Here is a 27,061-nt window from a genome sequence, read left to right as displayed (position 1 = left end):
ATAGAAAAGGAAAAGTCTTAGAAATTAAGATGAAAAATATTAAATTAATTCAACATCCTCAGTTGAGGTCAATGAGAATGACCAGAGATTGTGGACCATCTACTTAAGGATTTGAAACAAAATTCTGTTTGCCTACACCAATACGATTATGACACCAATCCTAAAGGTTGAGAGTTAATTTAGCCATTTGTGCACAGAGCCCTCCAGTTCATATTCAGTCAATTGGTCATTTTTGTGCTTTTCAATTTTTGCAATTACTCAGAGATTAGAGGAGTTGTGTAAAAAAACAAGTGAAATACTCCCCCTTATCACTTATCTGTTTCTCTGAGACGTTACACTATTCAAGTCGTGATGTAGACAAAATTCTGATAGATCTCAGTCTCTCTTCATCTCTTGCTCTCACTCCTCCTCTTGCTCCCTTCGTGTGGCACTCTCTCTCCTTTTGTGCTTTTTGAAGTTCCTGAAGTTGTGCTCCTCTTACCAGCTACTAACATGTTAGTTCTAATTGCTGCTTAATTATTTTAGTCTTAATCTGCCAGTTGTTTACACTGCACCTCCTTCTTCATTACACTAAATTCCCTTACTCACCAAATTCCCAGGCTCAAGCCAGCTGAACTCAGCGACAAGCTACTGACTTCATCCACTTAACAAAATCATGTATCCTAACTAAACTTTTACAAAGATGAACCAGAGCTTCTAGCCAGTAAAGTTAGTTCACCCAAGATATCTAATGAACTAAATGCTACTGTCTCCTGAGTAGAGAGTTGGTTTATACATAAGGCTGAAAAAGCCTCTGATAATGAATTGTAGTTACATGCTAAATACAAGCTAGCCTAGATTTTATGAAGAGATCTGGATGATTTTACAGTTTAAGTCAGTATTAAATTCAAGATTTTTGTGATTTTTCTCAAAGACAGTCACTACCATCAAGTTATGTCATCTAATTCCCAAGATTAGAAATAATCATGTTGTGCTGGAGCTTCATTGAATGTACAGGTTTCTGCTCCAAGTGTAGCTGGTAAACTGATAGATTGTTACTTAATACTTCCAAAGATTAATACATCCAAAGATGTGCAGGCCAGGTGAATTGGCCATGCTAAATTGCCCATAGTGTTAGGTAAGGGGTAAATGTAGATGTAGGGGTATGGGTGGGTTACGCTTCGGCGGGGCGGTGTGGACTTGTTGGGCCGAAGGGCCTGTTTCCACACTGTAAGTAATCTAATCTAATCTAATCTAATCTAATCTAATCTACTTGACTGCAGTATACAAATAAAAGTGATATCCCATTTAGACATTCTGATAACAATTAGTTCCAATTTCTTTGTAAATAATGTAATAATAAAGCAACTGATTTACTCTATTGTGAAAGTCAAGAATTGATGTTGTTTAATATGTTTGCTCCCTTCCATAATCATAATTTTTTTCTTTGAAATTAAAACATTAGTACATTATAAATTGCAGTTGTGAGTTATAGGATAGCAGTGCTGTGAAAGAGAAATGAAAGACTTGTAGTTATGTAGGGCTTGTCATGACCACTAGACAGCACAAATCCTTCAAAGGCAGAGAAACAATATAGAAAACTTGTCAGCTAACATGCACACAGCCAACTCACTGAAAAGCATTGTGATAACGGCCAAACAGACTGTTATTTTTGTGACAGTGATTAAAGGATAAATATTGACCGGGACATCAGATAACTCCCCTGCTGTTTTTTAAAGTATGTCAGGCATTTTTTTACCCAAGTAGGCAGGTGGGGCACTCGAGTTAACATTGCACCCATAAGACAGCATCTCTCACATCACTCCTTCAATACAGCACTGGAGTGTCAACCTTGAATTTAGTGCTGTTATTTAACCTGTCATAGAAAGATAAAAAGAAAAATTTGTTTTATGATTCCTGTTGCTGTGACTCTTTTTAAAAAATGTGCATGTAGTTGGTAGAAACAAAAAAAACACATACGCTGCAATGTTTCCCACATTTTACAAACTATTTAATGCTTTGACATTTTTTCCTGCCAGTTTTGACTCGTTGCTGGAGTATGGTTTACATCTTATTGAATATTCTCCAATATTTCTCCAAGCAGCTATTAATAGTGTCAGGTTCTAACAGGAATTTATTAGGTAATTCAACAACATGGAGTATCTTGGCTGAATATGATTGCTTTTGTTTGATATCAGATCACTCTTTGAGGTGGGATTGTCAAATAGAAATTGGAGTCCAGTTAAGTATTCCCCTTTTATACAAAGGTGTCTTGTGGCTAGCTGTCATACAGTAACACAGAGCAACCTGACGTCAGCTAATTGAACAAAGGCAGGACTGTCTGTTTTTATGAAAGCTAAATCCTGCAGATGCCGGAATCTAAAATAAAATTAATGCAGCTGGAGAAACTCAGCTGATCTGTAGAGAGAAAAATAGGTTAACATTTTGAGTTCAGTTTGAGTCTCCTTTGGAACTCTGTTTTATTTTATCCTGACAAATTCAATTCACCACTAAGGTGTTTTATATTTATATATAATTCTGTCATTTTATGTTAATACATTTCAAACACTTTGTATGATACATATGGATTTCCTTTAGCATTATTATTATTTATGCAGGTTTGGGAAACATTTCGAATTAACGCTCCTGTGGCAGAGCATTGTCTTAATAATCACTATGCTGGCCTTGCTACACTTGTGTTGTACTGTACAGAGTTCATCCAGAATGAGCACCAGTAGACACCTTTTTACAGGTTTGTATATTCATGTATTGATACTGTTATGTATTACAATATATGTTTGTCATTTGGGATTACAAAGAGAAGCTGAGATAATTTTTAAGTTGGCCAAAGACAGTAAATGCTCATTCATATTAATTCACTTTCGTTGTGAAACTTGTTTGACTCTAGAGCTGAAACCTTTACCCTTTTTCAGAATTGCACAAAAGATTCACACAAAACCAGACTTTATGCTGAAATATCAAAATTCTGGACTTTTGGCATTGTACTCAGAAAGTTAGTTCTTCTCACACTTTATACAGACATGGCAGATAGAACAGGCATATCATTTGCTAAACTTCATTTTAGCTGTTGCGGTCTGCAGCAAAAGATAATTTAGACAGATTTCTTGCAATATTTGGTAGAATGGATTGAAGCCAAAAGGATGTCCCTGCTACTTACAAAGATTAGAAAGCTTTCAATGGCACAAGTGGTGTGATCTAAAATGATCAATTTGAAATGATAACAGTTTGTATTCATAGAATGTTAGATTTGCTTGCCTTTGCACACACTAGCATGATTGTTTATTCAGTAAAACATAATCATTATTTATTGAAAACATATGGTCTGTGTATGAAATTTTATTGAGTTTATTTCTAAAGTTTTTGATTGTATTTTAAGTATTTTTATTACAAAAACAAATGAGATGAAATAACATTACTATGATCTAGTCAATGTGCATACATTTGAACTGTACTAACATTGAATTGGATGAAGGTAGCTACCTGGAAATAATTTATAAAATGTTAGTGGTAGATAAATATCTGGATGAAAGAAAATCTAATTTTCTATGCAACTCAAAAAAAGAATTTAAATGTATTTTGCTTTTAAGTTGTAGATGATAATCAGCTTGGCATCTGTTCTACTGTTCCACCATAAAATGCATTGTCACTGGATGCACTATAACCATGTTACCAAAGGCAGAATTAAATCAGCGAAGTTAATTAATCTGAAAGCAATTCAAAAGTTTATAGCATCTATCTAATTAATTTACAAAGAAGCTATTCTATTTACATTATCACTGAGCTGCAAAAACAAAGTGTGATTGCCTTCTATTTTATATTTAAATTATCAATGGATTATGTGCTTCACAGGTAAAGTGCAAATATCATAATCTTGGTTAGCAAATCAACAGCATTAAATTATTTAGGTCCTTATGAAAATCATTGGTTGTTTCTGCTCTGCCACCCTCAAAGGTAAGAGCTCCAGGCCATTGCTACCTGTTGCATTAGAAAGTTCTTCCTCACATTCTCTCTGCATAGAGTCATAGTCATAGAGATGTACAGCATGGAAACAGACCCTTCGGTCCAATCCGTTCATGCCGACCAGATATCCCAACCCAATCTAGTCCCACCTGCCAGCATCTGGCCCATATCCCTCCAAACCCTTCCTACTCATATACCCATCCAAATGCCTCTTAAATGTTGCAATTGTACTCGCCTCCACCACTTCCACTGGCAGCTCATTCCATAAAGGTACCACCCTCTGCGTGAAAAAGTTGCCCCTTAGGTCTCTTTTATATCTTTCCTCTCTCACCCTAAACCTATGCCCTCTAGTTCTGGACTCCCCGACCCCAGGGAAAAGACTTTGCCTATTTACCCTATTCATACCCCTCATAATTTTATAAACCTCTCTAAGGTCACCCCTCAGCCTCCGACTCTGTATGTCTTGCCAAACTCTTACATTTTAACCTGCTTGATGTTACATAGAATAAAGTGTCTGCAGAACTGCTACATGAACATTAGATAAAGACTAATCATAAATGCACAACATTATCTTCTACAGTCCAACATTCACCTGCAGTCATCAATGAGGGCCAAGTATGAGGTATGCCAATACAGTTGAATCTTTGACTGTTCAAGTGCCTATAAAGCATTATGGAGCATTCATAAATAATGTGGCAACAATATATTGTACAATATTTACATTTGCAAAGTGAATTTCATATCATGTCAGATTCATGTTCTCATAAACATTTAATTCTTTTCTTAGCACTTTAGCTTGACAGGAGCCTGACATCAGCAGCTGAGATGCGACCAGGTTGCTGAGTGTGATATCCTGTTGCTTATGATAATTCATCTGTGTCTGTTTCAAGCAATTTGTTTAATGATTGCCACAAACCTAAGTGTAAGCACTTACTGCAGATGTCACGTGACTACAGCAAGCCACCAAGTTCACTGTGGACAAATTCATTTCTTCAAGCATTCACCTCTTCATAAAAAAAATGCATGCATTACCATTTGCAGCTACTTGGAAAATAATAATTTGTTCACAAAACTGTGATTTGATTCTAGTCAGCCTCACTTTCATAAGTGTCTGCATATGCAATGCATGCATAATCTTTCAATTGAGGAGGTTGTATTGTCTTGGGCTGTTCATCAGAAACTTGGAGGAATCTTGTTCTTCTGGCAACTGCTATTACCATGATAGGTTGCTGTATGTAATCTATTTCTGATGTTGGGTGTTGGTGGAGCTCTGAAACTGGACTCAATGCAAATGGAGAGATCATATCTCCTTGATCAGCTGCCAGCAGTTAAGGAACAGCTTCTCTTGTACATATATGTCTACAGTTATGACGATATATTGTCTCATTCACTTACACACAGCTGCTCTAAAAGGTTTTCGCATAAGCTTACTTTTGTAGAGAGTGTTGAATGTTTATACTCTGACTGGCTCTGCAGCTTTCAGGCTCAGCAATAATTTGGCAGTTTTAGCAGTCAACTTTGGTTTTCTGTCATTCTCACCCTGATTTTGTCACTATTATTACTTCTGATTTCAGAAATATTTTTCACTATTGGAAGAGTAGTTTGCTGTGGAATGTCATTCCTACTTTCCATGCCTTAAGTAGGTATATATCTCCACTTTAGGATTGCCTTGCAGAAGTCTATTATCTTTTATTTCTTCGTGATCCTTTTCCAATTTTCAGTGCTGTCTCAGTCTTTCTATTTAACAGTGCTGAGTTTATGTGTGGCATTCAATTTTCCATTTCTTCAAGAAGCACCTGAATTCTACATTTGTGAATTGAAGCCCGTTATGACCCACCATCATGTCTGGAATGCCACAATAACTGAAGTATGCTTTCCAGCATTCTACAGTCTCACTAGGAGGAGGTCTAATGCCCTGTAGTCGGAATAATGCTTGACAGTGACAAGATAACCAGTTCATGTGAGTGTTAAAAGATCCTCGCCAAGCTTCATCCATCTCCTGTCTGGGTGTGGCACATCCTGAGTGGATTTTTAGTTTGCTTAGTTTCCCTACAGTGTGGAAACAGGCAATTTGGCCCAACAAGTCCACACCAACCCTCCGAAGAGTAACCCACACAGACCCACCTCCCTCTGACTAATGCAGCTAACACTTAGGGCAATTTAGCATGGACAACTGATCTGACTTGCACATCTTTGGACTGTGAGAGGAAACCAGAGCACCTGGAGAAAACCTATGCAGCCACAGGGAGAATGTGCAAATGCCACACAGACAGTCCAAGGCTGGAATCAAACCACTCAGCCATCGTGCCACCCCAAATTCATTCACCACATCATTTTTGATATTGTATTCATTACACTCAATGCTGTGGCTGATGTCGTCCTAAATCTCAATGCTCATGTTTGGCCAGTAAAGCACGTGCCTTCCTGAGAGTAAATTCAATTCTGTGATGGCTTGCACGGAAATCATTCAAGATACGGTGACACAGTGGTTAGCACATTCTCCCCGTGTCTGCGTGGGCTTCCTCTGGGTGCTCCGGTTTCCTCCCACAATCCAAAAAAAAATGTGCAGGTTAGGTGAATTGACCATGCTAAATTGTCCATAGTGTTAGGTGAAGGGGTAAAATGTAGGAGTATGGGTCTGGGTGGTATACACTTCGGCGGATCGGTCTGGACTTGTTGGGCCGAAGGGCCTGTTTCCACACTGTAAGTAATCTAATCTAATATCAGGACAATGACTTTATTTCCTCTGTACAAGATCCCAACCTAGTCTATCAGTTCATCTCCATATGTCCAATGCTCTCTTATAGCAACAGTGTCCTTGGTGCTTCTTTCTGCAGCATTTGGAGAGTTGCATTTTGTGGCAAAGGTTTCTTGATTTGAGCAAAACATTTGTGTCTTGGATTCAACGTCTCTGTTGGCTTGATGCTATCCAACGCATGTCAAGCTGTTTCTTTTAATTGAAACCAGAAGATTTCACAATGTCTTCACATTATTAACTTTCTTCATGAGGAGTTCTGCTTTTGAAAGCATGTACATCTGTTTCCCTTGCTTATATTTCACGTCCGGTGATTAGACGAATGGACACTGGGCAGTAATTGCCAGGCAGGAGTGTTCCCTTCTAATCAGGGAATACATTGGCGGTTAAGAACATTCAGCCTCCAATCTTCAAGTAAGTATCCTCCAAGGCAACCTTTGAGATACGCAAGAATGTGGAATCACGGAGCAGAAACTGAGCCAAGTTCTGTACTCAAGTGGACATCCTCAATCATGATCGTGGGTTCACAACACACTACATGTAACCTCACATACTGTCTGTGTTTGTAAAATCTTCCCTACTGTTCTGTTTTGATACCATTACCTTGATAACTTGTAATCATCTCCCCACTTTAATTTGTTTGTACAGTTCTTGATTACTTATTAGTTTGGTTAAACCCTAGGCATGTGACTCTGATACCTATCATGTTATTCCAGCCACTTGGGTTCATCTCGAGCACCATCTCATTTTTGATATTTTATAATTATCTCTCTGCCTTAATTAATTTGTTCATAGGTCATCCCTTCACTTGTTACTGCGCTGCTGATACTTTACTCACACCATTTGACTCTTTTCATCACCTGCAAAGATTTGTTATTCACCCTGTCAAAACTCCACTATTTGTACTTATCTGTTGACACTCTTAATTGAGTTGAAAAATGTGTTGCTGGAAAAGCGCAGCAGGTCAGGCAGCATCCAAGGAGCAGGAGAATCAACGTTTCAGGCATAAGCCCTTCTTCAGGCTTATGCCCAAAACGTCGATTCTCCTGCTCCTTAGATGCTGCGTGACCTGCTACGTTTTTCCAGCCACACATTTTTCAGCTCTGATTTCCAGCATCTGCCGTCCTCACTTTCTCCTAGTTGATACCCTTAATTACCTGGAATTATCGTGCCAATGTCTCTCCGCCTACATATTCTGTGCCTGGGCAGTCCTCTCCACTTCACCTGACCAAAGAGGAGTACTCCAAAAGATTGTGATTTCAAATGAGCCTGTTCAACTATAACCTGGTGTCATGTGACTTCTGACTTTCCCCACTCCAATCCAACCCCAGCACCTCCACATCATGTCCATATGATATCTCTGCAAATGAAGTAACATTGTTTGCAGATGTTTGGAGCAGTTTGAAATGGTTTAAGGAAGATGCTTTAAAGAGCCTTGTGGTCAACTGTCTCTTCACTTCTCCAAAACAGGCATTGATTAAAATGCTCACAAACAAGGACACTGTACAGGAGCTTCTTCCAATCTGAGTATGGAGTAATTCAGTTTGCATTAACAATCTCTTATACCTGCGATGATTCTATCTTTCATGAGATCATCATTCACTTGGCAAGACTGTCTGAATTCAGCTGAATGTGTCAGTGCCATCACTACTGATCATTATTCTGCCTTACCTCCTGAGAATGCCCCTATTGGACATATGCCATTCACAAATAGCATTTCAGAGGCTTTGCAGATCAGTTAGCTCATTTGGCTAGACAACTGGTTTGTAATGCAGAGGATACCAACAATGTGGGTTTACTTCCCATTCAGACTGATGATTTGGAGGTGCTGGTGTTGGACTAGGGTATACAAAGTTAAAAGTCACACAACACCAGTTTATAGTCCAACAGGTTTATTTGGAAGCACTAGCTTTCAGAGCGCTGCTCCATCATCAGATTCTCCACAATCACCTGATGAAGGAGCAGCGTCTGAAAGCTAGTGCTCCCAAATAAATCTGTTGGACTATAACCTAGAGTTGTGTGATTTTTAACTCCATACAGACTAAGGTCACCACGAAGGTTCCTCCTTCTCAACCTCTCCCCTTACCTGAAGTGTGGTGACCCTCAGGTTAAACAACTCTCTCTCTGTCTCTCTTTGTGGAGGGAGCAATCCCCTGGTTTTAATAATAGAGGATTCAAAATATGTCTTCCAAGCCTTCAAACTCTTTCCTGTTTGGATTCTCTGCTCCTCATTGAAGTTTGGAGTTCAATACAGCTTGTAGCACTTTCCCCAGCATTGATAACAGGATGCTCCAAGTATTTATTCAGGGTTTGTATTTAAATTTGTAGCTGTTTCATATTTTTTACACTGACACTGAAATAAATTCCAATTTTGTTTCATATCCCCTTTCATTTCCATAGATTTGGGAAATGGAAAATTCACAGCAATCTGATTCAGCCAGCATTTCAATGTTGCAGGCTTTGGCTTTCATTATTTGTCACTGTTTTTCTTTTTCCAGTAGATAACTCACAGCCCTCAAAATTTATTCAATCACATTGTCACCTTACTGGCATCATGTTTCAAATAACATGTTGTTTAGTGCCACAGACTATAATACAAGCATTGACAGTAGAGATAGATATCGCATGACTGTGGCAAGCCAGCAGGTACATGTTGCACAAATTCATTTCTTCAAGCTGCTTCCTCTAGAGGTTTTCATTAATCATGTACAGCACTTCCTAACATTCCTTTATAGCCTGGAGCAGACTGCAATAGGGCACTGATGAAGCATTGGAACAGTAACATCTTCGCCCTGACACCTTGAATTATACTTTTAAAGGATTTGGTCATGATGGCAGAATGCAGTGAGGTGTTAACCCCAGAAGCTTGGGAGCAGGAGTAATGGGGTAAAAGATTGAGGAAGACTAAAGATTGTAACAGCTTGCAAAATCTAATTAAACCATAAGACCGTTAGACATAGGAGCAGAAATTATGCCATTCAGCCCATTGAGTCTGCTCTGCCATTCAATCATGGCTGATAAGTTTCTCAATGCCATTCTCCCACTTTCCTTCAGTAACCCTTGATACTCAAGAACCTGTCTATCTCAGTCTTATTGATCTGGTCTCCACAGCCTTCTTTGGCAATGAATTCCATAGATTCACCACTCTCAGGCTGGAGCTTACTTTCACAATCAGGACTCCCGCCCACCTTACGAGGACCCCTTCGCCCACCTCCAACACACTGCATCCACCTGGACACCCCGCGCTGGCCTATTACCTGCCCTCGACCTCTTCATTTCCAACTGCCGCCGGGACATTAACCACCTCAACCTGTCGTTCCCCCCCCCCACTCCAACCTCTCACCCTCACAACGCGCAGCCCTCCAATCCCTCTGCTCCAATCCCAACCTCACCATCAAGCCAGCGGATAAAGGGGGCGCAGTGGTAGTCTGGCGCACTGACCTCTACACCGCTGAAGCCAAATGCCAACTCGAGGACACCTCTTCCTACTGCTCCCTCAACCATGACCCCACCCCCCATCACCAAACCATCATCTCCCAGACCATACAGAATCTCATCACCTCAGGAGATCTCCCACCCACAGCTTCCAACCTCATAGTCCGGGAACCCCGCACTGCCCGGTTCTACCTCCTTCCCAAGATCCACAAGCCTGACCACCCTGGCCGACCCATTGTCTCAGCATGCTCCTGCCCCACTGAACTCATCTCTACCTACCTTGACACTGTCCTATCCCCCCTAGTCCAGGAACTCCCCACATACGTTCGAGACACCACCCACGCCCTCCACCTCCTCCAAGACTTCGGTTTCCCCGGTCCCCAACGCCTTATCTTCACCATGGATATCCAATCCCTCTACACCTCCATTCGCCATGACCAGGGCCTCCAAGCCCTCCGTTTTTTCCTCTCCAGACGTCCCCAACAGTACCCTTCCACTGACACTCTCATTCGTTTGGCCGAACTGGTCCTCACCCTTAACAATTTCTCCTTTGAATCCTCCCACTTCCTCCAGACCAAAGGCGTAGCCATGGGCACACGTATGGGCCCCAGCTATGCCTGTCTCTTTGTTGGCTATGTAGAACAGTTGATCTTCCGTAATTACACTGGCACCATGCCCCACCTCTTCCTCCGCTACATTGATGACTGCATTGGTGCCACCTCGTGCTCCGCGAGGAGGTTGAGCAATTCATCAACTTCACCAACACATTCCACCCTGACCTTAAATTTACCTGGACTATCTCTGACACCTCGCTCCCCTTCCTGGACCTCTCCATCTCCATTAGTGACGACCGACTTGACACTGACATTTTTTACAAACCCACTGACTCCCATAGCTACCTGGATTACACCTCTTCCCACCCTATCTCTTGCAAAAATGCCATCCCGTATTCCCAATTTCTCCGCCTCCGCTGTATCTGCTCCCAGGAGGACCAGTTCCACCATAGGACACACCAGATGCCCTCCTTCTTTAGAGACCGCAATTTCCCTTCCCACGTGGTTAAAGATGCCCTCCAACGCATCTCGTCCACATCCCGCACCTCTGCCCTCAGACCCCACCTCTCCAACCGTAACAAGGACAGAACGCCCCTGGTGCTCACCTTCCACCCTACAAACCTTCGCATCAACCAAATCATCCACCGACATTTCCGCCACCTCCAAAAAGACCCCACCACCAGGGATATATTTCCCTCCCCACCCCTTTCCGCCTTCCGCAAAGACCGTTCCCTCCGTGACTACCTGGTCAGGTCCACACCCCCCTACGACCCACCCTCCCATTCTGGCACTTTCCCCTGCCACCGCAGGAACTGTAAAACCTGTGCCCACACCTCCTCCCTCACCTCTATCCAAGGCCCTAAAGGAGCCTTCCACATCCATCAAAGTTTCACCTGCACATCCACCAATATCATTTATTGTATCCGTTGCTCCCAATGTGGTCTCCTCTACATTGGGGAGACTGGGCGCCTCCTAGCAGAGCGCTTTAGGGAACATCTCCGAGACACCCACACCAATCAACCAAACCGCCCCGTGGCCCAACATTTCAACTCCCCCTCCCACTCTGCCGAGGACGTGGAGGTCCTGGGCCTCCTTCATCGCCGCTCCCTCACCACCAGACGCCTGGAGGAAGAACGCCTCATCTTCCGCCTCGGAACACTTCAACCCCAGGGCATCAATGTGGACTTCAACAGCTTCCTCATTTCCCCCTCCCCCACCTCATCCTAGTTTCAAACTTCCAGCTCAGCACTGTCTCCTTGACTTGTCCGACCTGCCTATCTTCTTTTCCACCTATCCACTCCACCCTCTCCTCCTTGACCTATCACCTTCATCTCCTCCCCCACTCACCCATTGTACTCTATGCTACTCTCTCCCCACCCCCACCCTCCTCTAGCTTATCTCTCCATGCTTCAGGCTCACTGCCTTTATTCCTGATGAAGGGCTTTTGCCCGAAACGTTGATTTCGCTGCTCGTTGGATGCTGCCTGAACTGCTGTGCTCTTCCAGCACCACTAATCCAGTATTAAGTTTCTCCTTATCTCCGTCCTAAAAGGTCTTCCCTTTACTCTAAGGCTCTGCCCTCAGGTCCTAGTCTCTCCTACCAATGGGAATATCTTCCCAACATCCACTCTGTCCAGGCCATTCAATGTTCTGCATATTTCAATTGGATCACATCCTGCTAAACCCCATCGAGTATAAACGCAGAGTCCTCAAACATTCCTCATATGTTAGGAATTGACCAAACTGCTGAACAAAGAAAGGTAGATGTTGAACCTATGGTTTTGATGTGAAGCATGGCTGCTTGCCTAGGCATTTTTCATGCACTTGCTGAACTGTCACTTGACAGCCAGGCCTCCAATAAACATCTGCCCCTGCTAGGCATTTGCATGTGTTGCTGATATTGATTTGGCCTCCTTTTTCCACAGCCACTGGAGCTGATAACATAAGGACTAGAAGCATGAGTAGACTATTCAGCCCCTCGGGTTAGCTCTGCTGTAGGACTCTGCAACCATCTTTCTCTACCTAATTCTCGATCATGATGTGGAGGTGCCAATGTTGGACTGTGTTGGACAAGGTCAAAAATCAGACAATCCCAGGTTATAGTCCAACGAATTTATTTGAAAACACTAGCTTTTGGAGCACTGCTCCTTCATCAGGTATTATTGAGAGTGGAAGATCTTTGACACAGAACTTATAAGGAAAAGATCAAAGGGTCATACAACTCCTGCGGATGAATTGAGCACACATAAGATGACTTTTAAATCTTTAATCACTTAGAATGGAGGGAAAGGTTTTGATTGATTGATACGCAAATCCCAGAATTTCTTTCCAGTCACTGTCCTGAGACAAATTATGGTGACAACTTCTTCACTAAAGAAGGTCAATCTCTTGTCAAGAGGAAGAAAAGAAGGCTTATGTTAGGATGAGATGTGAAGGCGCAGTTGGGGTGCTTGAGAGTTGCAAGTCAGCCAGGAAGGACCTAAAGAAAGAGCTAAGAAGAGCCAGGAGGGGACATGAGAAGTCATTGACAGACAGGATCAAGGGAAGTGTTAAATGAATATTTTTCATAAGTATTCACACTGTGAAAAGACAATGTTGTCGAGGAGAATACTGAGATACTGTCAATTAGACTAGATGGGATTGACGTTCACAAGGAAGAGGTTTTAGCAATTCTGTAAAGTGTGAAAATAGATAAGTCCCTGGGCTGGATGAGATTTATCCTAGGATTCTCTGGGAAGCCAGAGAGGAGATTGCAGAGCCTTTGGCTTTGATCTTTATGTCATCATTTTCTACAGGAATAGTGCCAGAAGTCTGGAGGATAAGAACGGGAGAAGAGACAACTCTAATAATTATAGACCAGTGAGCCTTACTTTGGTTGTGGGTAAAAAGTTGAAAAAAGGTTATAAGAGATAGGATTTATCATCGTCTAGAAAGGAATAAATTGATTCGGGATAGTGAACACAGTTTTGTAAAGGGTAAGTCGTGCCTCACAAATCTTATTGAGTTCTTTAAGAACGTGACCAAATAGGTTGATGTGGTGTTTATGGATTTCAGTAAGGCGTTTGATAAGTTTCCCCACGGTAGGCTATTGCACAAAATACGGAGGCATGGGATTGAGGGTGATTTAGCAGGTTGGATCAGAAATTGACTAGCTGAAAGAAGACAGAGGGTGGTGGTTGATGGGAAATGTTCATTGTGGAGTTCAGTTGCTAACGATATATCACAAGAATCTGTTAAGGGGCCACTGCTGTTTGTCATTTTTATAAAGGACCTCGTTGAGGGCATAGAAGGATGTGTTAGTAAATTTGTGGATGACATTAAGATTGGTGGAGTTGTGGATAATACCAAAGGATGGTGCAGTTTACAGAGGGATATAGATAAGCTGCAGAGCTGGCTGAGAGGTGGCAAATAGAGTTTAATGCGAAAGAGTGTGAGGTGATTTACTTGGGAAGGAGCAACAGGAATAAAGAGTACTGGCAAATGATAAGATTCTTGGTAGTGTAGATGAACAGAGAGATCTCAGTGTCCATGTACATAGATTCCTGAAAGTTGCCACCCAGGTTAATAGAACAGGAGTAGACTCGCCAACTTTAGGGGAATTTAAATGTCATTGGATAAACATATGAATGAAAATGGAATAGTGTAGGATAGATTGAATTCAGATTGGTTCCACAGGTCAGCGTAACATCGAGGGCTGAAGCGCCTGTATTGCGCTGTAATGTTCTATGTTCTATGTTATGAAAATAAAGGAGGTGACACCTCTGGTCAGACAATGTATTTTAGGCCTGAGGTCTTGTTTGGAGTCTGTCTGTGTCTTCACCTGGTTTTATTTCCAAAGTAGGAGTTTATAAAATGCCACATTGACTGACAGTGTGTTTTTTGAACATAATAGGATGTATATGCAAACACAAATCTGCAAATTGTCTCAGAACAGTGACTGGAAAGAAATTCGGGGATTTGCATATCAATCAATCAAAACCTGCACCTCCATTCTAACTGATTAAAGATTTAAGAGCCATCTTACGTGTGTTCAATTCATCCGCATGAGTTGTATGATCCTTTAATCTTTTCTTTATAAGTTCTGCGTCTAAAGTCTTCCTCTCTCTCACTAACACCTGATGAAAAAGCAGTGCTCCGAAACCTAGTGTTTTCAAATAAACCCATTGGACTATAACTTGGTGTCATCTGATTTTTTAATTTATTTCTCGATCAACCTTTGGATTACTCATCCACTGAAAACATCACTACACTACTGTCTCCCCGTATGCCATATTTCTCTATATTTTCCAATCAATCTGGAACACCGGAGGCTGAGGGGTGAACTTATAGAGGTTTATAAAATCATAAGGGGCATGGATAGGATAAGTTGAGAAAGTATTTTCTCTGGGGTTGGAGGGGTCCAGAACTGGAAGCCATAGGTTTAGGGTGAGAGGGGGAAGATATAAAAGGGACCTAAGGGGCAACTTTTTCATGCAGAGGGTGTGCAATGAGCTGCGAAAGGAAATAGTGGAGGCTGGTACAACTGCAGCATTTACAAGGCATCTGGATGGGTACATAAATAGGAAGGGTTTGGAGGGAAATGGGCTGTGTGCTGGCAAATGGGACTGGATTAGGTTAGGATTTCTGGTTGGTATGGATGAGTTGGACCAAAGAGTCTGTTTCCATGCTGTACATCTCTATGACTCCTTGACTCTAATCTGCTCAGAGGTGTAATTACACTTTACCTCATGCCTCTTGGATCAGAGATAGAGACACTACTACTGCACCAAACAACCCCTCGCCATTTCTCTCTTGTTTTGTTTTTTTTTAATTTAAACTATTTTTGTAATCAAACCTTTTCAGAGATGCTATTACACACCTCTGAAGCAGGCTGATTAGAACCACAGCCTCCAGGTCAAGGGATAGGACATTACCACTCCAACACAAGAGGGTCCCTCCATTTTTTAAAAACATACTAACTAAATCTATTTTTCTAATCAGCCTGTGCAGCTATGTTAGTACACACTTCTGGAGTGGGTGGGATCTGAGTCTAAGTCTCCCGGTCTAGGGGTAGGAATACTACCACTGTGCCATAAGAAGGCCCTTAACAGAAGGCAAGCAATCAGGCTTGTCCAGGGGTGCTCTTCCTGTTGTCTGTGCCTGACTTTCATTTCCCTTTAAGGGGTGGTAGACGCCTTTAAATGACCTTTAAGACAAGTCTGCATCCAACCTGTCAAACAGGTGTGCAGTCAATGTGTAGCATTGACTGCAGAAGCCTGTTCCACTGCAAAGTCTCTTCAAAGGATGCCCATTTTGAAGAGATTCTCTGCCTCCCCCAGACATGGACTCAGTGGGTCCCTTTCTGAATGATTATCATCAGCAGGCTGCATGAATAAAACATGCAAACTACCAGAGTCAATGCAAACTGCATGTAATGTGCTCTCTGTTTCCCTGCATGCCAGCTTCCAAGGCTTGTTCGATTTTCTGGCTCAAGAATCATTGGAATTTATAATAGTTTCATGAAGAAAATAAATGGAGTTGGGGATTCACTGGCGATTAGAATACATGAGGTGTCAGTGCAAAACCTGCCCTAATTTTCTTATTACAGCAAAAATCTCAAAGACTGCGTTAAGTTTCATGTTTACTAACATTTTTTTGGAAGGGGAAATCTTTTATTTTCATGGGTTCTTGCACATTTTTTCCTAGTTTTACATGTTGTTGTCAAGTAGATGTTTAAACTTGGCTTATTTTAAGGAAGATAATTAAGTAAACAAGTTGGGGGGGATGCAAGGGTCATATTGAACACTTAAAATTAAAATTTGCAAAATGCACAATCATTAATATTTTGATTAATGAACAGTTCAGAAATGATGATTTATGAGGCAGGTTGACTTTGAGGATTTGGAACTATTTAGCCATTTGGTACCTTTTTTCACATATATTTAATTACTATTGTTTCCTGAAGGACATTCTTCATCTATCAATTATATCAGCGTTGACAGGCTATGAACATCAGAGCTTGGCTGTACCAACTGAAAATCCTCACCTTCATATTTTCGAATAGGGGTCACTGACTAATGATCAAGAACAACAATTTCAGCAAGTATTTGTACAGGTGCATTAACACCATAAACATTAACACCAGTTCCTGCTCAGAAACTGGGATAATTAATCAATTTTGCTTCCAATTTGGATCCTTCTCTCACCTTCTCTTAGTCTATCTCTTAGTTCACTGTTCCTTTCTCTTCCATGACTTCCCTGTTTCCATTTCTGGGGATGATATTTGTTACAAATCCATTGACTCCCACAGTTACTTGACTGCATTTCCTCACATCCTGTTTTCTGTATGGACTTTATTCCATTCTCACAGTTTTGCCACCTCTATCACATCTTTACAATGATGCCACCATCCAGAGGTGTATTTTCAGCGTGTCTTTCATTTTCATGAATTAAAGATTGGCCCCAGCCCCTCCCACCACTGTCAGGGCCCTCAGCTAGTTCTGACCCATTTCCTGCACTCACCTCTTTCCCTCACACCCAGAACAACAATAAATGTTCCTCTTGTCATCATTTTCCATCCCTCCATCCTCTGCCTTCAAGGGATCATCATCCGCCATTTCTGCAAGTTGAGAAATAACTGATTTTCCAAAGGCACTTTAGAGCATTCAGATTGTGTTCAACAGTTCCACAACATGAACCTTTTCCTCTATTTTGATTACTTACCTCTCCCTCCTGCGCAAACTTCCCCACCCCATTTCCAGTGTCTTGTTCGCATTCATTCGAGTTGCCTTTCTTTCACCACTAACAGACTATTCACACCTTTATTTCATCTATATTTCCTCTTTATTATTACTAGCATCCCTTTGCCTTTTGCTCTGGAGAACCTTTACCACTTTTTCCATTTGATTCTCCTCTCCCTCTTTCTATAGCAAAAAAAACCATCACTTTGCCATATTTCTTCAGTTCTGAGGAACTGTAATATCAGATTCAAAGCATTAACTCTGTTTCTCTTTCGCCAGATGCTAGCAAACCTGTTGAGTTTCTCCAGTATGTTTTGTCTTTATTAAGGAGATATTAGGATAGGTGAACAAAGAGATTTTAAGGATTATCTAGAGGAGGAGAGAAAGGCAGAGAGGGAACTGGAGAGCTCAGGAACAATTTATACCTTGGGGCCTCTCTTATTAGGCGATGAACAGCTACTCTGCTATTCTTTTGGAACTGTGGCTCAGTTATGTACAATGAAGTGCACCTATCCAGTTTGTAGAAGCATCTTACAAAGCCTTCAACATTAAAAATTATCAATACGAATTCTTTTCTAAATCAAAACATTTTTCAATGTAGAATCTGACTGTCCTTCCACAGAAAATTACGAATGCTACATGACTATGTATATTATTAAAAAAGGTGGAGAAGGAGAAGGTGGAGAAAAAGGTGTCTGAATTGGCATTCCTCTCTCAACAAAGCCTACCAAGATCGATTATTTATCTTGTTTGCTGCTGACATTGTTGTCCGCAAATTGGTCAGCACATTCGGTCACAAAACTTCACTTCAGAAATCAAATAAATGAATGTGAAGCATTTTATGCTATGTTGAGAGTGCAGTAAAACATTAAATTAATACAAGTTATTTCATACCCAAATCCTTCCATGGAGAACTTGGGGTGGCATGGTGGCACAGTGGTTAGCCCTGCTGCCTCCCAGCGCCAGGGACCTGGGTTCAATTCCCATCTCAGGCAACTGCCTGTGTGGAATTTGCACATTCTCCCTGTGTCTGCTTGGGTTTCCTCCAAGTGCTTTGGTTTCTGCCCACAGTCCAAAGATGTGAAGGTTAGGGGAATTAGCCATGCTAAATTGCCTGTAGTGTTAGGTTCATTTGTAAGGGGTAAATGTAGGGGAATGGGTCTGGGTGGGTTGCTCTTTGGAGGGTCGGTGTGGACTTGTTGGGCCGAAGGGCCTGTTTCCACGCTGTAGGGAATCTTATCTTCTGAGAACCAGCAGAATAATAAGTTCTGAGACTTCAGTGATTTTCTTTACTATTTCAAGTGACTGTCTAATTTAATTTACAAATAAAAAGACTTGGCATCATATGTTGTAATAACTACAATAGGTTATAATCAATAATAGGAGATTCGACGTTTCGGGCATGAACCCTTCTTAGGCTCATGCCCGAAACGTCGATGCTCCTGCTCCTTGGATGCTGCCTGACCTGCTGCGCTTTTCCAGCAACACATTTTCAGCTCTGATCTCCAGCATCTGCAGTCCTCACTTTCTCCTATAATCAATAATACACAATGTATTCAAAACCAGCCTACTCTTTGGAGTCTATAGAAAAATAAAGGCAAGATCAGATCTTTTGACTTCTGTGGATTAGCAGTAACTTCTATTTAAATGTGATTTGATAAATTAGAGATCCACCAGTTTGGAAATGTCACAGTGTCATGGAAAGCATGAGAATGCATGATAATTTGAATTGTGTTGTGTTTTTTATTGTAATGGACTAATTATAGTGGATTAACGAAGCTGGCTGATGTATAGGAGAGATAGGAGACAGTTCAACAAAGTTCATCATTAAGATGATCATTAATACTATAGGCATGAAAACATGAAATATGAAAAGTCAGTTTGGCCATTCTTTCTCTTCTATAGGTCATGCAAAATCTGTTCAGTCATGTATTTTACAAAACCTATCCAATTCCTTGGGACGTTTCTGCTAGGTTATTTTTAAATTTTATCTTGGCTAGTCAAAGCTGAATTGAGTGAAACAACAAGTTATGTATCTAACCTTGTGCGTACATCATTCATCTTCAACTGGTTGTCTTTATAGTTCACTTGATGAAGCTCCAAATCACAGAAATCTTAATGTGCACCACCTTAAAATATTAGGCCCTGAACCAGGTATTTACATTTCTTTGGTGCTCATTTTTGGAAGGCTTTCCGCTGATTACTTGTAGTTATTCTTTGAGGCAAAAAGTCCCTTTCATCTCAAGCCTTATTTGAAGTCTGAGAATTATAGATCCGTACCTTACAGCTTGCCATCAGCCTTCAGTAGACAAAACCAATCAAAAGTTCAGCCAACTTTTTAACTCTTTCACAATCTGCCGATTGACACAGATTTAAAACTGGGCCCAATGTCCTCAGTCAGTGTGTTCCTTATATGCACAGTTTGTTAGCTAATCTAACAGGTTAGAGAAATTGCAGGTCCTTGGCCTCCTCCATTTTGGAATGTTTACAAGAAGTATTTTTGTTGTGATTTTTATCTCCCAAATCTGAAATCTTGAACATGTTCACCTTGCTTATAGAGTGTATTTGGGGACACAATTGTGCCTACAAACTAAGACTCAGAACAGAATAATCTCTGACTGAGTTCTCAAGTTGTTTTACAGTGGTAACACTTTGATTCATGAACAACTACCTTTCTGAGAATCAGCTTGAAACTCCACTCTGTTTGATGGAAATCAATTATGATGGTTTTCCATCAGGAAAAGCAAACTGATTTCCTTTGAACAGTATAAAGCTAGCATTAAACATAAATACTGAGTAGAGAATCCAAAAGGTACTGTTTTTGAATCAGAATATTTGACTTCTGCAATGTTTTCAAAGTGACTTCAGACTGCCCACTGACAAGTGGAATTGAACAAAATTTCCATGGCACAAAGCCTGCTGTGTCCTTGAAATTTTAAAATAGTATTCTATTATGAGCGTAATGACCTATTTTTCATTCTTAAGTAACCATCTACAGGTGAACCACATCTCAGATATCCAAGAGGTGGTCATAGTTAACTGCTGTTTACCATTTTTGACCATCTCTTCTTTGCAAAAGGCATGGATTGGTAGCAAAGAAACATTGCTCCACTCTAAGCTGATGATTTTCTATAATCAAGCTGTCAGAAGCGGTGTGCAATATTGAACAAAATAATCATAATGAACAGGAAGGGCTTGGAGGGATATGGGCAGGGTGCTGGTAGGTAGAATTAGATTGGGTTGGGATATCTGTTCAGCATGGATGGGTTGGACTAAAGGGTCTGTTTCTGTGCTGTACATCTCTTTGACTATATGAACTAGTCAGGGTATAGTCAGCATGGCTTTGCTAAGGGAATTTGATTGAATTCTTTGAGGAAGTGACAAGGAGGACATGAAGGTAATACTGTCGATGTTTCTACACAGATTTTAGGAAGGCATTTGACAAGGTCCCTGATGACAGACTGATCAAAAAAGTAAAAGCCCAATAAAGTAGTGTGATGAATTAGATTGGAAGTTGGAGAAAGTGAGGACTGCAGATGCTGGAGATCAGAGCTTAAAATGTGTTGCTGGAAAAGTGCAGCAGGTCAGGCAGCATCAAAGGAGAAGGAGAATCGACGTTTTGGGCATGAGCCCTTCTTCAGGAATGAGGAGGGTGTGCCAAGCAGGCTAAGATAAAAGGTAGGGAGGAGGGACTAGGGGGAGGGGCGTTGGGAATGCGATAGGTGGAAGGAGGTTAAGGTGAGGGTGATAGGCTGGAGAGGAGGTGGGGTGGAGAGGTCGGGAAGAAGATTGCAGGTCAAGAAGGCGGTGCTGAGTCTGAGGGTTGGGACTGAGAAAAGGTGGGGGGAGGGGAAATGAGGAAGCTGGAGAAATCTGCATTCATCCCTTGTGGTTGGAGGGTTCCTAGGCGGAAGATGAGTCACTCTTCCGCCAGGCATCGTGTTGCCATGGTCTGGCGATGGAGGAGGCCAAGGACCTGCATATCCTTGGCGGAGTGGGAGGGGGAGTTAAAGTGTTCAGCCACGGGGCGGCTGGGTTGGTTGGTGTGGGTGTCCCAGAGGTGTTCTCTGAAACGTTCTACAGGTAGGCGCCTGTCTCCCCAATGTATAGGATGCAGTAAATGATGTGTCTGGAGGTGCAGGTGAATTTCTGATGGATATTGAAGGATCCCTTGGGGCCTTGGAGGGAAGTGAGGGGGGAGGTGTGGGCGCAAGTTTTGCATTTCTTGCAGTTGCAGGGGAAGGTGCCGGGAGTGGAGGTTGGGTTGGTGGGGGGTGTGGATCTGACAAGGGAGCCGCGGAGGGAGTGGTCTTTCCGGAACGCTGATAGGGGTGGGGATGGAAATATATCCTTGGTAGTGGGGCCCGTTTGGAGGTGGCGGAAATGACGAAGGATGATCCGATGTATCTGGAGGTTGGTGGGGTGGTAGGTGAGGACCAGTGGGGTTCTGTCCTGGTGGCGATTGGAGGGGTGGGGTTCATGGGCAGAGGAGCAGGAAATGGAGGAGATGCGGTGGAGAGCATCGTCAATCATGTCTGAGGGGAAATTGCGGTCTTTGAAGAAGGAGGCCATCTGAGTTGTTCGGTATTGGAATTGGTTCTCCTGGGAGCAGATGTGGCGAAGGCGAAGGAATTGGGAATATGGGATGGAAGTTGGCCTAGTAACAGGAAACAAAGGGTAATGGTCAATGGATGCCCTTGCAAATGGAAAGCTGTTTCAAGTGGTGTTCTGTGGGGCTCCATGTTGGGAACACTGCTGTTTGTTTTATACATTAACAATTTGGACTTCAATATGAGGAGCACAATTGGGAAATTTGCTGATGACACAAAAATTAGCAATGTAGTGGATTATGTGGGGTATAGCTGTAAGCTCCAAAACTATATATATATGGGTGGGTGGTGTGGGCAGGAAAGTGGCAGATGGAGTTTAACTCTGATAAGTATGAGAGGATGCATTTAGAGAGGTCAAACAGTAAAAGGGAATATGCAATAAACAGAAATGTACTGAGATGGGTAGATGAAGTGAGAGATCTTGGCATGCAAGTGGCTAGGTCCTTAAAGGCAGCAGTGTAGGTAGATAAGTTGTTAAAAAAAAAAGCATTGGCAGAGGTGTGGAATACAACAGGGACATAATAATGAAATGTATAAGACACTGGAGAGATCACAACTAGAATATTGTGTGCAGTTCTGGTCAGCACCTTACAGGAAGGACATAATTGCTCTGGAGAGAGTGCAGAGAAGGTTTACTAGAATGTTGCCAGCTATGAGGTGAGATTGGAGAGATTGCGGTTGTTTTCCTTGGAAGAGAGAAAGGCTGAGAGGTGACATGAGTGAGGGATACAAAATGCTGATGGGTAGAGACAGAATAGATAGGATAAATCTGTTTCCCTTGACAGAGAGTTCAAAATCCAGGGGTTATAGATTCAAACTAAGTAGCAGAAGGATTAGAGGGGACGTGAGAAAAAACCTTTTTACACAGAGGGTGGTGGGTGTCTGGAAGTCACTGCCTTAGTTGGTGATGGAGGCAGAGACCCTAAGCTCTTACAAAAAGTATCTGGATCTGCACCTTACACTGTGTAGGCTGCAGGGCTGTGGGCCGTGTGCAAGAAGGTGGGAGTGGAAAGAGCAACTGTCTGTCTTTGTGTGGCCTGGACAAGATGGGCCGAATAGCCCCCTTCTGTGCTCAATCATTTCTCTGGTTCTATGAGTCATCTTCTAAAGGATAACCTGCTTTTTAACCTCGTGTACTGTGATTTGTGCTTGACAGGCATGTTTATCATTATCTTAGTGACAGTCTGTCATAGTGAGTTTGTGTAACAGGTAATTACCTGCCGTGTATGGCTATAACAATATTTAAAAGTCTGTGCAAGTCAAAAAAGAAGTTTCTCCTTTTACCCCTGTGGGAAGGCATATTCAAATTGCTTTCACTGTGGTTTGCTTCTGAAATTCAGTTGATGTTATCTCTCTATCTCCTGGGAAGGGAGCCAGAAAGACGTCAGAGCTCCCTGCTAGTCTGTTGCACCTCAGATGGGGATAGTTGTAGTAATTGAGGTCAAACTTAAACTCCATAGAAATAGAGTCCAGAACTAATGCTCCCCAAAAGAAGCTTTAACACTTAACCACTTAATTGTACAGTTCACTATAAACTCCAGTAGTGCATTAAGTTAAGAATTTATAGCATACTGTTATTACTAAGATTAAAAAGAATTACCTGGATTCAATAAATAAATAAATAAATAAATAAATAATATTACCTCTGCACACTCCCAAATTCATATATTTTACATTTGCAGAGTTCAGATTTATTTATCTTTTCTTGTTCTATTAGCTGACAAACATTATAAAGGCTTTGTTGACTATATTAAAATAATTACTTCTTGTGCCCACCCTGACTATTTATCAAATTAAATAAATATTGGGAGGGAAATACTCTTCAAATAAAGTTCCATGTGGAACAATCTATTCAACTTAATTTTGGATGTGGGACTTTTCAATTCCTTTTCTGAGTTAAATAAAACAGCTATCACCATCAATTATGATTGTTCTTTTAAAAAAAACTTTGAAAATTCAATTATCAGCATAAAATTAGCTTGCATTGTAAAACTAAACAATTCTGTGTTCAAGATAAACACATTTTACTGGACTGATGACGGTATCATTTATTTGGTAATGTTGACTGCAAACAATCAGCATTAAAGTTGCTTATTAAAGTATTCTTGATATGTGCAGACATATATTTGTATCTGCACTAGTATATATACTTACTAAAAATTTAAAAAGCAAAATTGTAGTGTAGTGGGCTGCATGTTAATGTACTGAAGCCATCACTACAGAATTATAACTTCAAACTGTCCTGACCTAATATAAGGAAACTCTGATGTCACATTCATTTTATTCAAATAAATGATGCTTTGTTTTGGAAATAAAGCAAGAGCACCCTAACACTGAAAACCTCATGAAGCATAATTAGTTCACTGACTAATGAGCGTTAGGACAATATTTGAACATCCATTACAAACATATGAATCATTAATCACAGCAAATTATATTAAAGATAAAAACAGTAACAGGACTATGTATCCTCAGTGTCAAAAGAGATAATTAACCCTGTCTGACTTGCTATATTTTACCAGCATTTCATATTTTTCTTTCAAAGGTCCAGGATCTGCAGTATTTTGCATTTACCACAGGCATCTTTTCTGAGCATCCCCACAATGATACCATCCAAACATGCTGCTTGCACAAAGATACGTACGCTATCAATTTAAAAGGCTATTGTATTTATTTTGTTTTCCTTTATATATTTCCTTTGAGGAAAGCACAGAACAAACTCAGACAGAAACTTCTTCATTTCCATATATAACTGCACATGTGTGAATGGTGGAACTTGCTGTCCTGTTGACTCTGTGTGAAAACGTTGCCCCTTAGGTCCATTTTATATTTTTCCCCTCTCACCCTAAACCTTTGGCCTTCAGTTCTGGACTCCTCCACACTTAGGGAAAATACTTTGTCTATTTATCCTTTCCATGACCTTTATGATTTTATAAACCTCACAAGGTTCTTTTGAAGTTCAGAGAATGGTGGAGAATTAATAGACCATAGGGAAAACTGAAAGTCAGATAAATTATAGTGTCATTGAGTCATAAACCTTAGAAACAGGCCCTTCAGCCCACCATGTCTGTGCCACCCCACAAACAGCAAGCTACACGAATCCCATGAGGAACTTGTATTCAAACAGTTGGGCTAGACTTCAGCCAAAGCACCACTGGCTAAAATGTTCATGTACTATGAGCACAGGGCGAGGGATGGTTCTTGTTCTTTTACTTCAAAAATATACTTTATTCATAAAAAATATCTGTATATACACATAGTCATAAACACAGTTCAGTTCTGTACAACAATATATCAAGAAAACAAGCAAACATTTGAGTTTGACTCTATCCAATGTAAAAACCAAAGTCATCTCTCATTTGTACAAGACTGTATTTACTTGCATTTGAGGCACTGGGATGGTCCAATAACTGAATGGAGCCCCAGTTAACTTCAGCAGGAAGACCTCATACACTGGTTTTTCCCCACTGCGCCTTGGTGGCGGCTGCTCCAAGCTTTAGTGTGTCCTTCAGTGCATAGTCCTGATCCTTGGAATCTGCCAGCCCACAACACTCAGTTGGGGTCAACTCCTTGCTCTGGATGACCAACCCATCTCAGGCAGTCTTTCCAAGAGCGTCTTTCACTGAGCTGATGGTCCTGCGGGCGCACTTGTTGTTTGTCTCAGTGTGTGTCCAGGGGAACAAACCATAGAGCAAAGAGTCTCACATCATGGAACTGCTCAGTACGAACCTCGACAAAAACCACTGCATCTTTCTCCAGACTTCCTTTGTAAAGGCTCATTCCAGAAGGAGATGTGTGACAGTCTGTAGAACCCCACGGCTGCTTTGGTGGCCACACATGGTGGCACAGACGACCAGGCATACAAGAAGGATCTCACAGCTAAGTGCTGTTCTCACCACCAGCCGAGCGATGTCTTGGTGCTTGTTGGAAAGTTCTGGCAATGAGGCATTCTGTTAAATCACTTTGACAGTCTGCTCAGGATCCACCCCTCTCTGTTACGTGCAGGGTCTTGAGGACACGACATGCTGACCGCTATTTTAGTCTCCTCGTAACGTTGGAAGCCACTTTTCCAATAGGGTGATGAGCCAAGCATTTCGCCATGGCATATAGAGTAGACAGTTGTTGCAGTCAGCATGTGAGCCACAATATGCACATGGTAAGACAGGGAAAGAGAGAATCAATGCAAATTATTGTAAAAAGCTGTCAGCAATTTTCTCTTAAAGGCTCCATGAATTCATTTCATCTGTAGGCAAATGCATCATTGAGGACCAACCAGTACCAAGGTTGAATAATTCAATTGGTTCGGCACCCTTCTCAGGTCAGGCACTGACATTGATGTAAAGACACTTTCTGACTTGATGGTGCTGGGGTGTGAGGTAATGAGGGTGAGAAGGATCATCTATTCTTGCCATCATCATCATTAGAGGAGGTGAGTAGTAGAATTATAGCCAGGCCTTGGATACAGGGCAAGGAATAATCAGGTAACCTGACCAGCAGACCATCAGTAAGTTTACCTGCAACCTGTGGTTTAAACCCTGAATTCTCTCATTCTGCCTTGCCAATACTAGGAGGAAGTGAGGACTGCTGATGCTGGAGATCAGAGTCGAGAGTGTGGTGCTGGAAAAGCACAGCAGGTCAGGCAGCATCCGAGAAGCAGGAACACATCCAATGTTGTTAATTTTCTTTCAGGTGGATAACCTCAGTTTTATCTTATAGCAGAATAGGATTTTTCTGTTAACCAGGGCATCATCAGAGCTGATTCAGAAATTGCTGGCAAAACGCAGCAGGTCTGACAGCTTCTGAGGCAGGAAAGCAGAGTTAACATCTCAAATCTGGTGACTTTTCATCAGAACAGATAGCAGCGAAGAAAATGTGGTGTTTATTTTAAAGTTGAGGGTTGGTGGGGGTTGGAGAAGGGAGATGTGAACAGATAGGTGGCGATAGAACACAGAGAGCAAGAGAGAGAGAGACCGAGCTATGAAAGGGGTGGGTAAACAACAGGATTATACATAGGTGAAAGTGAGGACAG

At 41.6% G+C, this 27,061-nt stretch overlaps 1 protein-coding gene across 1 annotated transcript in view; it reads left to right on the top strand.

Moving 5' to 3' along the window:
• Positions 1-27,061, top strand: part of LOC140496331 (solute carrier family 66 member 2) — a 73,365-nt gene that overhangs the window by 8,615 nt on the left and 37,689 nt on the right. The window contains exon 2 of the mRNA XM_072595942.1: positions 2,598-2,731. Within this exon, the coding sequence (XP_072452043.1) occupies positions 2,598-2,731 (134 nt within the window). The remainder of the gene's footprint in view (positions 1-2,597; positions 2,732-27,061) is intronic.

The sequence above is a fragment of the Chiloscyllium punctatum genome, chromosome 26 (assembly GCF_047496795.1).
Source record: "Chiloscyllium punctatum isolate Juve2018m chromosome 26, sChiPun1.3, whole genome shotgun sequence".
Taxonomy (NCBI): domain Eukaryota; kingdom Metazoa; phylum Chordata; class Chondrichthyes; order Orectolobiformes; family Hemiscylliidae; genus Chiloscyllium; species Chiloscyllium punctatum.
Note: the sequence above shows the minus strand (reverse complement) of the source record. Positions and strands in the feature narration are given on the sequence as shown.